Source organism: Lacerta agilis, chromosome 5, assembly GCF_009819535.1.
Source record: "Lacerta agilis isolate rLacAgi1 chromosome 5, rLacAgi1.pri, whole genome shotgun sequence".
Lineage (NCBI taxonomy): Eukaryota > Metazoa > Chordata > Lepidosauria > Squamata > Lacertidae > Lacerta > Lacerta agilis.
In genome coordinates this window covers 2472837-2483376 of record NC_046316.1, presented here as the reverse complement: position 1 = coordinate 2483376, position 10540 = coordinate 2472837, and the positions used below count along the sequence as shown (strand labels likewise).

Genomic DNA, 10540 nt, shown 5'->3' with positions numbered 1-10540 from the left:
GAAAGTACGGAGATGCAGGGTTTTAAAAAACAAACACTTCATCTAATGCGTTGAAACAATATTTTATTACTTCATGTTCACTTTCCCCGCTTTGGCCGAAGCAAGTCCGGCCTCTGTGGCCCCTCCATGAAGGGAGAAGGCAAGGCCTTGGGCCCCCGTGGGCAGGAGGAAGAGCGCGCCGCTTGCATCGGATACACACTTATAACTGACCCTGCACCCAGTTTCTCGGGAGTAAAGCAAAGCCTTAAAAAATCACGTGAGGAACTAGAAGCACGTTCGATTCAGGCGTCTGAAGGGAGCACAGCGTCGCTCTAGCCTTCACGCGTCTATGGTGAAATCCCGCCCCGTGTTTTGGTGGGGAGGATTCACCGGAAGTACCAGCAAGGAAGAGGGTGGCGTGTTCTTCGCAGGGTGAAGGCGCGAGAGGAAGCGCGATGGTGAGACGGGGTGGGCGGAGCCAAGATGGAGGCGTGGCTTGTGGGACAAGGCGGTCCTTGGAGCGGAAGAGAACCAGGCTGGGGGGCGTGGTCTGTTTCCCTTGGCAACCGCGCGTTGTTGACATCTCCTTAGCATCGGAGGAGAGAAGGCTAAGGGGGGGGGGGACTGCTTTGGATGTAACTCCAGCAGATCATATCATTATATAGCTTTAATTCGATTAATGTTTCATTTTTTAACGAGTGTTTCCCTCCCCCTACGTTTTTAGCTTTTGCAGTTTTATCTGCCAGGGGGAAAGAAGGTTTATAAATCTGCAGCTTATTTATTTTTTGTGTACACACACAGATATTTATTTATTTATTACACACACACACACACACGCTCGCAAACATATAAGTGGAAATTGTTGCTTTGCCATTTGCAGGTTTTTAGACGTGCCTCCTCCTTGCTTCCCCCCCCGTGAGAGCAACTTGCTCCCTCCCAGCCGCCCGCCATGCATAAACTAGACTTCCGCGAAGACCTCGCCGAGGACGCTGCCCTCCAGCGGAGGCGCTACAGGGAGCTGCAGAGGCAAAGCCGGGTGTTCGACGCCAGGGTCAGGACCATCGGGGTAAGCGTGCAGGAGAGGGATGTGGAGTTTGTGGGGGAATAATAGCAATAAATAATAATAATAATTCTGGTACAGTAGGTAGAGTGCCTCTAACAGTGGGAAGAGTGACTCCTGGGAAGGGGCAATGCTTGGATAGACCCTCCTAAAGGCAAGTAAACAATGTGTTTAAGGACAGGAACCTCTTACTGATATATTGTTTGTTTGTTATGTAGGGTGCTCACAGTGAACACAGTTGTACTCTCAGTATGAACCCAAGCCACTCAGTAGGAGATTTGAGCATAGGTCTCCCTTATCCCATTCCAGCATTCTGTAACACACTGGTTCTCACTGGAAATGTACATTTATCTGACCCTTGTTTTCCACAATGTGTGCTTAAAGCAAATATGTTGGATACATAATCTAGATCAGGGGTGGCCAACTCCCAAGAGACTGCGATCTACTCACAGAGTTAAAAACTGGCAGTGATCTACCCCCTTTTTATGGGGTTCAGGTCAAGGTTGTTGAGCTTTTTTTAGGAAGGAGGAAGGCCCATTTTGGGTGGGTTCGGGTCAAAATAGTTGACTTTTTTCAGGGAGGAGGTAAAATGTTGAGCTTTTTTTTTAGGGGAACCACAGTTGTTCAGCTTCTTTGGGGGAGCCAGTGATCTACCGCAGACGTCCAGTGATCTACCGGTAGATCAAGATCTACCTGTTGAACATGCCTGATCTAGATGAACACAAGCCTTTATTTTCAAGCTAGTGTCTTGAGTTTGCAAAATATATCAATACCCTTTTTACTCCCGTATAGAGAACTTATAATGATATCCTATACTAGGAAAGGATTAGACTTGGAGCAGTTCATGGATAATCTGATCACTGGTTCATTTCTAAATGCTTTATCTTGAATAGCAGTTTCTATATTGAAGTTAGCCCTGCATAGTTTTGGTAATACAATAATTTCTTTATAATTTATACATTTGAACCAGTTTTGTGGTGGGGTTTTTTTAACTACAGGTTGACACGGAAGCTTTGGACGCTCAAATCAAAGACAGAAAGATCCAAGAAGCAACCCAGAGGGCATATGATGACACCACTGGTATATTTGTTAATAGTTTTAAAACAGTATTTTATCAAGCAACTATCAAAATATGTTCTCTTGCTATTTTCTTCTTAAATAACATCTTACATTTTCTATGAATCTTCTGCTATGAAGAGGGAATTCATGAATTGTCAACATTATATAAGATTAACAGCACAATCCTATACACCTCCACCCAGGGCTAGCTGTGGGCAGGATTCATGCATTGGAGGGGGGTGGACTAGATGACCCTTGGTGTCCCTTCCAACTCTACAATTCTGTGGTTCTATTTCTACTTGGAAGCAAGTGCCATTAAATGGGACTTAACCCCAGTACATGGAAGAGGTACATAAGTCCTTCTGTTGCAACTCCTACTGGCTGGAAATTAGGTGTTTTAGAATCTGGAGGTACTCCTCTTCTGATTCAAACACACCTACCAGTAGTTTCCAGCCAGTAGGAGTTGCAACAGAAAGACATATGTGCACCACAAACTTAAACAAGTCTAATTGTTATTTCTTTCCCCCAGGGAATTATGGGAACTGTAGTTGTGTGAGTTCTTATTGAGAATACTCACCAAACTCGCATTCCATGATTCTTTGGGAAGGCATCAAAATTACACTGGTGTAAATCTGTTATAAATTTGTAGTAGAGATATACCCTGTGTAGCACCAATGCAAATTTAGATCCTGCTTAATGTTGCATGCCACTGCAATATCCGAGTGGTGCAAGATTACAGGGGTGGTGTTTTCTTTGGACTAAGGTACAGCAGAGGCTGAGGTGCCTTTACGATATATGGTTTATTTACACATACATACAATCTGAGCCTACAATAGAGGGCGTCACAGCATTGACACCTCGTAGCTGCAGCCTTGGATTCAAACAGAAACATCACACTGAATCTCTGGTTTCCGAGCCTGTTGCTTCTAGCTTCTAGCTCAGATCATTTCCATCCGGCCTTTAGTCTTTCTAACTAACAGCCGTTTGAGGGATGGTGGCCCACCCATTTGTTATGTGGCACAGATCCACTTTGTTTGTTCACTTAATGGCCCATTGCCTAGGCTATCACTTCACCAGGAATTTGAATCATTGCTTATCAAAGAATAATAGAATTGTAAAGTTGTAAGTTACCCTAGGGTCATCTAGTCCAACCCCCTGCAATGCAAGAATCTCAACTAAAGTATCTGTAACAGATGGCCATCCAACCTCTGCTTCAAAACCACCAATAAAGGAGAGTCCACCACCTTCTGAGGGAGTCCGTTCCCATGTTGAATAGCTCTTACTATCAGAAAGGTCTTCCTGATGTTTAGTCGCAATCTCCTTTCTTGTAACTTGAAGCCATTGGTTTGAGCCCTACCCTCCAGAGCAGGAGAAAACAAGCTTGCTCCCTCTTCCAAGTGACAGCCCTTGAGATATTTGAGGATGGCTATCATATCTCCTCTCAGTCTCCTCTTTTCCAAGCTAAACATATATTCAACTATTCTTCATAAGACTTGGTTTCCAGTTCCTTGATCAACTTGGTCGCCCTCCTCTGCACACGTTCCAGCTTGTCAACATCCTTCTTAAATTGTGGTGCCCAGAACTGGACACAGTATTCCAGGTGTGGTCTGACCAAGGCAGAATAGAGCTGTACTATGACATTCCTTGATCTGGACACTATACTTCTGTTATAGTGCCTATAAAGTGTTATATTTTAACACTTGCTGGATCCAGGGATTAGAAGATTTCCCCCAACTGAAAAGACTACAGATATGTGTAATAGAACTCTAGTGACCATTTGAAAAAGGAAAGGAGAGGAGCTTCAGAAGGGATACTTAGCTCTTCTCCTGCCTGCTGTTTCCACAGTCCTAGCTGAGCCCCACTCCCACCCCTCTTGTGGACCAGGTATTTACATATCCATGTGTGCATTTTGAACCTCACAGGGTGAAAATCAGCCAAGGCATCAAGGCATTTTGGAGTAGAAAGATGGCAGATTACCTGATAACTCCACTTACCTGAGTAGACATGATTAGAATTGCATCCTTACTCTTTTCATGCTGCCACTTTTCTCTGTTGCTCAAACATTTGCATATTTCTATACCAAAACAAGTTGGTTCAATAAAAAGAATGGTTCTTTAGCATTTTTAAAAATGAGTTATCCAAATGACCACAAGGGGAATAATACTGAGGATTCTGAAGATTCTTTTCCTACTGCAGTGCATGCAGTGTCACTGAAAAAGAAGCCCCCCACAACTGGGGGGGGGGTTGCTTCAGAGCAGCAGCCTGTGGTACAGAAGTGTGAAGAATGGTAGCTGGAAGCCATGCTGCATGCATACAATGGGCACCCTGGCTCCTTTGGGAGGGTGAGATATACAATTAATAAAGAAAAGATTGGGAGACAGCTCAAAGACATTTGGTGGCTCAAGGCACCTCTCACTTATCTGCATGGTGGTAAAAATATTGGAGCGTTTGCAGTCTGAAATTGACTGTCTGAAGCAGGCTGTCTCACCCTCCTAACAGCTGGCGTAACACTACATGGAACCATCAGAAATGTGCACATGCAAGTCTGGATTCTGGTCAACAAGTTTGTAATTCTTTTATTGATAAATAGTTAAAAAGAGTATATGTTTCATCTGGGTTGTGAATGAGACTTTCTTTTTTCTTTTTAATCCAGCTGCTGAAATGAAACAAAATGACAAAATCCTCTGCATCTTAGATGAACGACAGAAAAGAGACTCTCAAATTCTAAACAAAGCTGTCAATGAATTTCGCCAAAATTATCAGCAGCCAGAAACACGGCGTGAATTTGATTTGTCTGACCCACAAGCCCTAAAGAAAGATACTCCAGCTCGTCTTGCAGACAGTGACCCTCGATGTACCATATCTGGCTTGCAGAAGTTTATGGGAGAAGATTTGAACAGTGAGAATAGGTGGAAATTCCAGAAGGAGCAAACTAGGGAATGGCTTTTGGAACAACAAAATGATTGGGAGAAAGCAATGGCGGCTAAAAAATATGCAGGTAATAAATTAACCTAGATTTTTGAATTTGTTTTGAAAGTTATATCTCAGGTAGCTGGCCAAACAGTTGTCAAGTTATTCAGCTGCATGCCAGACAAAAGCATTCCTACATATTTTTATTTAGAACACTTCTCCCTGACATACCGGTACTAATTTTGTTGCCTTTTTTTTTTTTTTTTTTGGCTTGGAATACATATTTCAGTTTTGTCAGCCCTAATCCACCGTCTGGAGTAGTGAAGCAGTTCAGTACCTATTTACTGGGAATAAGTCCCCTTGAAATGAGTGGGATTTACCTAAGAATAGACATTCATTGGATTGCACAGACATATGCATGTGATGCATATTAATTGGAGAGTGAAAGCCGGATCTAGGGATTAGAGAAGTTACTGGTTTGTCAGGAGAACAGGGCAAATGAATTGGTGTACGTGGAAACTTGAGTCCAAGGAACAGGCAGAAGTAACAGAATGAGGCAATAGGTGTCCCCCCCCCAAGTTATACTGATTTACATGTGTCCACGTGTCCAATTCTGTTTCACTAATTTAGATGATCTCCATGACCAACACAGAATGGAACTTGATCAAAAGGCTATGAACCTTCAAAGAATAGATGAAGAAACGAGACGAGCCATTTGCATCACTACTACAGAATTTAATAAAGCTCTGGTAAATCAGTATTAAAAGGAAAAAGATGAACTATTATTTTCCAAGTTCAGTGTAACAAATAAGACACTGAAAAAACATTTCAGAATATTTAGACATCCTCTAGAGACATACTTTATTTTATTTATGAATCTGTTCCCATAAAACATCTCCGAGCAATTTACCAATAAAACATACATAAAAACAGTTTCATAGAATCATAGAATTGTATAGTTGGAAGGGACCCAAAGGTCATCGTCCAACCCCGTGCAATGCAGGAATCTCAACTAAAGCACCCAAGACAAATGGCCCTCCAACATTTTCGGTGGAACAGTCTATTCTTATGGAATGTTTTCAGGGCCATTTCAGGACCAAACAAGCCCCATTATAACTAGTTGTTCAGTTTCTGAAAAAAGATTTCCTTTAAATGTACAACTCACTGTCTTTTTTCCTCCCCCTACCCTTGGAAGTGGTCAACCTTTTGTTCCTGGAATAAAACTCGGGACTTCTAAGGGGTAGGGACAAGTCCTCTGCAGGCCTGTGGGAAAACTCCCATTCCAAGTGAATCCTCCAGGACTTAAGAATTAGCTCGTATTTTATGATGGATGATTCCAGTAAGAGAAGGAACCAACAACAGTGATATCTGACATTTGGTTTGCTTGACCTTTTGATGCTTAAATCATTGGTTTATTCTGGCCCAGCTTAGGAAGTTCCCTCCAAAATAAAGTGGGGTTTAATGAATTATGAGCAGATTTTAATTTTTTTAAACTTTAGTCTCTTGAACTTTTAGTTGGCCCTCCTGCATCTTATTTATTTATTTCATCTGGTTCTTTCCTATCTTGTTTTTAAGCTGTGGGCGAGTTTTGAATCTTCTCTTTCTGTTATTCCACTTGTTAGACTACTGCTAACTCTTGTCACTTATCAGTTAGTGAATCTTGTCTGTTCTGGCCCATTCTAATTTTGAGAGTTTTACCTTGTCACTTCTCTTCCTTTATTCCTACTTATTGATTTGCCGCTTTCCCATCTTGTTCCTCTTTCTTCTGTCGTTTTATTTCTTTATACTATTTGCATACCACTTTTCACAACTTTAGAAAGCAGTTGACAGTGCACTTCAGAAGTACAATAACTAAAATCAATAAGTATCTGAAGAAGTGTGCATGCACACGAAAGCTCATACCAAGAACAAACTTAGTTGGTCTCTAAGGTGCTACTGGAAGGATTTTTTAATTTTTAATTTTGTTTTGACTATGGCAGACCAACACGGCTACCTACCTGTAACTAAAATCAATAAAACAGCAAGATTAATTTTTTTTCAGTTGAGTAAGAACAGTCAGCAGCTGGATGCTTACCTCTGATTCTCATCCTCCTGTGTTTCTCTGTTCTATGTTGGCTCCCTTTTCTTCCATTCATTTAGTCTAATTCAGTTGCTAATGTTTCCATTCTTAGGTCTTCCTTATTTATCTTTCTATCTTGATTCTCCTGTGAGCTGAAGAGAAGGGATTGTAGTACAGTGTATTAGATAACATAACAATATCATGCTGTACTCATTAAGAACTGTGCACGGTTTAACAAGGTAAATCTTTTGGAATAACTAATAGGGTTTGCTGTTTTTCCTACAACAATGTCTTTTTTTAAGGCTGCTGACATTGCATCAAGAAGACAACTTGAAAAGCAGCTAGAAAACGAAGATAACATAGCTGAGATTTCAAATCTGCTTAGAGGAGACCTGCTCTCTGAAAACCCACAGCAAGCTGCCAGTTCTTTTGGTACTGGTCGAGTGATTCCTAACCGATGGAAAGGAATGAACCAGGATCAGCTGAAAGAAATACGGGACGTTCAGCTGCAACAAGTTCTGGAGAAGCTGGTATTCACTTTCATATTGCCGCTGTGCTGCAGTAGAAGCTTATGAATCCTCTTTTGAAATAGGGTGTTTAAAAAAACACAAATACTTAATTGTTTTTCACCAGTCTTCCAGAACTCATTGTAAGAACTAATTCACACTTAACATAATTGCCACCCTGACCACACAATTATTTTGGGATTGCACAGGGACACTTATTTTTTTAAAAAAACATAGTAACATATCAAGAAAATTTTAATTCCATAACTTACGTAATCATTACCATTCCTTCATAATATCTATTAACACTACTCCATAATGATTAAAACTACAAAATAATTACATAATCTATCCACATCAGCCCGATGACTTCATTATTTTTTTTAACAACCTTAAAAATGAAATTATGCTTCATCAGCTCAGCCCAAATCAGGCTGCAGTCCTGTAGCTGGCCAGAGTCTAGCTAAAACGCCTTTGGAATGTGTGTAATTTGTCAGCAGAGTGGTTCATACATCCCTGTGTGAGCCCCTGATACGTGTGTGTGTGTGTGTGTGTCTGCATGTGAAGACTAGGTGTGCCACAGACAGCCTTGGAGTTGAATTTCCTTGTTCCTCTGACATGTTCCCCCAAAGTACCAAGAACTGTATAAGCCCTGAAACTTGAGAAGATGATTGATGTCAATGGGTGGGAAACTTGAAATTGTTTATATTGGTACAAGGAGGAGAAGGGGAAAGGCTGCCCACACCTCTCATCCTGCCTGCATTGATCCAGCAAGGCACAGAAAGCAGATTCCCCAACTTCTGTACCTCCATAGGTTTGCTGTATTAGAGTGCATTCTCTTCTTAGCCTCAGTCACCACCAGTAGGGGAGGCCCAAACTGTGCCCAGGTGGACAGAAAGCTAATGCATTTAATTTGACCAACTCTTAATTTCCTATTCCATAGTTGTGTCTTTCCCCCTATGTTGTGCTATTAAAATATGTACAGCTATTTATAAATAACATAGTTCTATTTCCTGTTACTGTACTGATCCTACCTCTTCCAAATATCCTAAGATAATAATTATGGGAACTAATAGTGCTGTCTTTTTAACATTTGTCCTTAACTGTAACTAAAACTCCTATTTCATTGCACATTCCCACCAAACATGCAGTATGTCTACTCCTTGATAATTACAGAAGAAATCATTAAGAAGTATATTAGGGTATATATGATTATATGGAGACATATGCTACTTAGCAAATATTTTATGTAAAGCTGATAATGTCAGTTGCATGGATTTCTCTAAATGTATTTCCACATTCTGGGCTCTGTATAATTGTGCCTTTATGCCGGAAGCAGGCAATTTGCAGCTCTCAGCATAACTATATGCAGATTTCATTCATGGAAACTCACCAGCCGTGCCCCCGACCTACTTCGGATCCAGCATAATTAAGACTGAGGGACCAGCACATTAGGTGGGTGGGTAGACTTCCTGCCTACAATGAGGACTGAGTTCTGAGCTGTGGGCTTGAAATCCACTGTGCCACTGTCTTAGTTATGCCAACCCTGCCACCAGCATGTGGTCTGTTTAAACATAGAAGGCATGCACAGCACCATTTGCACATGTACATACATACATACATACATCATTTCGGTTCTATGAGGATTGCCCTAGTTAGGATTGGGGTGTTTGTGAATTGTTGCTGGCTATGAAGAAATAATGAGCATTTCCTTTTTGACATAGAGGTTGGACGAAGAAGAACGTCAAAGAAATGCGGAGTGGGACAGAAAGCGCATTCAGGAAGCTAGGGCAGAAATGCTTTTCGAACGGCATCAGCAGCGTCAGAACCGAGAGCTTCGGAGGACATTAGATAATGTTAATGCACAGCTCTCCAAGGAACAGAAGACAAGGTAAGAAGTGTCTATACCACGTACCTCATGTGCCCAGTCTGGTGAGCTGTCATGTATACATATGACCGTCTTGAGTCTCACCAGAAAATAGCAGGCATTGATCAGGCCTGGTATAAAGGCTAGTAGCCTGGTTTTTGTTTTTAGCTAATCAATAGAGTAGTGTCTTCTGCTCGTTGTTCTTTAGGCTCAGGTTTCTAGTCTTTCCAGTTTAAAACCCTGATCTGGAGATACCCACCTTTTGGGGAAAGGTCTGCCTGTAGAAGGTCCTAGGTGCAATCCCAAACATCTTCAGGTAGGGTTGGGTATGTCTGCCAGTCGTTTTAGACACCACTGAGGTCGATGGACCCATGATCTGACTCTGTGCAAGGCATCTTCAAGAGTTTGGCAGAGTTACTCTGTTTTGATCAAACTGGTTGCACTTGGTCCAAAATGCTCATCCTACTGAAATTCCACAGAGAACTTGCTATTTTCTACATTCACTGATCTGTCATAATCTTTAAAAACAAGTGTGCAAATTTTTTACAAAATGTCAGACTTAATAACAATTACGTGTTATCATTCTGTGATACTATTGATGCTTTGGGTGACTACTTTACTTTGCGTAGCAGTTATCTGAAGCACACATTAAAAATGAACTTTACATTTTTATGAGAATTTTTATTAATTGAATGTATTTATTTCCAGGCAAGCATATATTAATGAAGAGGTGTATTCAAATTTTCCTTCTGGCCAGTATTACACACAATTTAACACCACCAGCCGGTGATGTTTGGATCAATATTATCAAGTCTGATATATCCAAAAGGTTTGCAGAAGTATATGTTTCAACTTCAAAACTGTAATAAAGAAAACAACATTAATATGTTTTTTACCTGACATATGGATATTATGAAACTCAGCCTTTATAAAGAGCAAGAGGATGGTGGATTCCAAAAGGAAATACTAATTCAGAAATAAAAAAAATGTACAGTGAAATAATAGACAATATAATAGAACAATTACAGTTCTTAGTAAAAGTGGTTGATACTGCTATAATGCTTCTAGAAGAATTTATAGGAGAATTTTGTAGCCCCACT

The 10540-nt window shown here is 40.9% G+C and overlaps 1 protein-coding gene across 2 annotated transcripts; it reads left to right on the top strand.

Annotated features, from left to right (window-relative positions):
* The first annotated feature begins 913 nt into the window (after positions 1 to 913).
* RIBC2 (RIB43A domain with coiled-coils 2) lies at positions 914 to 10340 on the top strand. 2 transcript variants are annotated; one of them, XM_033148266.1, is made up of 7 exons: positions 914 to 1045; positions 2038 to 2119; positions 4752 to 5096; positions 5639 to 5757; positions 7370 to 7597; positions 9298 to 9464; positions 10149 to 10340. In XM_033148266.1, exons 1-7 carry the CDS (start codon positions 929 to 931, stop codon positions 10228 to 10230), a joined length of 1140 nt encoding a protein of 379 aa, XP_033004157.1. In that variant the 5' UTR covers positions 914 to 928; the 3' UTR covers positions 10231 to 10340. The 2 variants fall into 2 exon arrangements, with proteins under 2 accessions (XP_033004157.1, XP_033004159.1); XM_033148268.1 differs by lacking the exon at positions 2038 to 2119 and having other exon boundaries at positions 947 to 1045.
* The last annotated feature ends 200 nt before the right edge of the window (positions 10341 to 10540 follow it).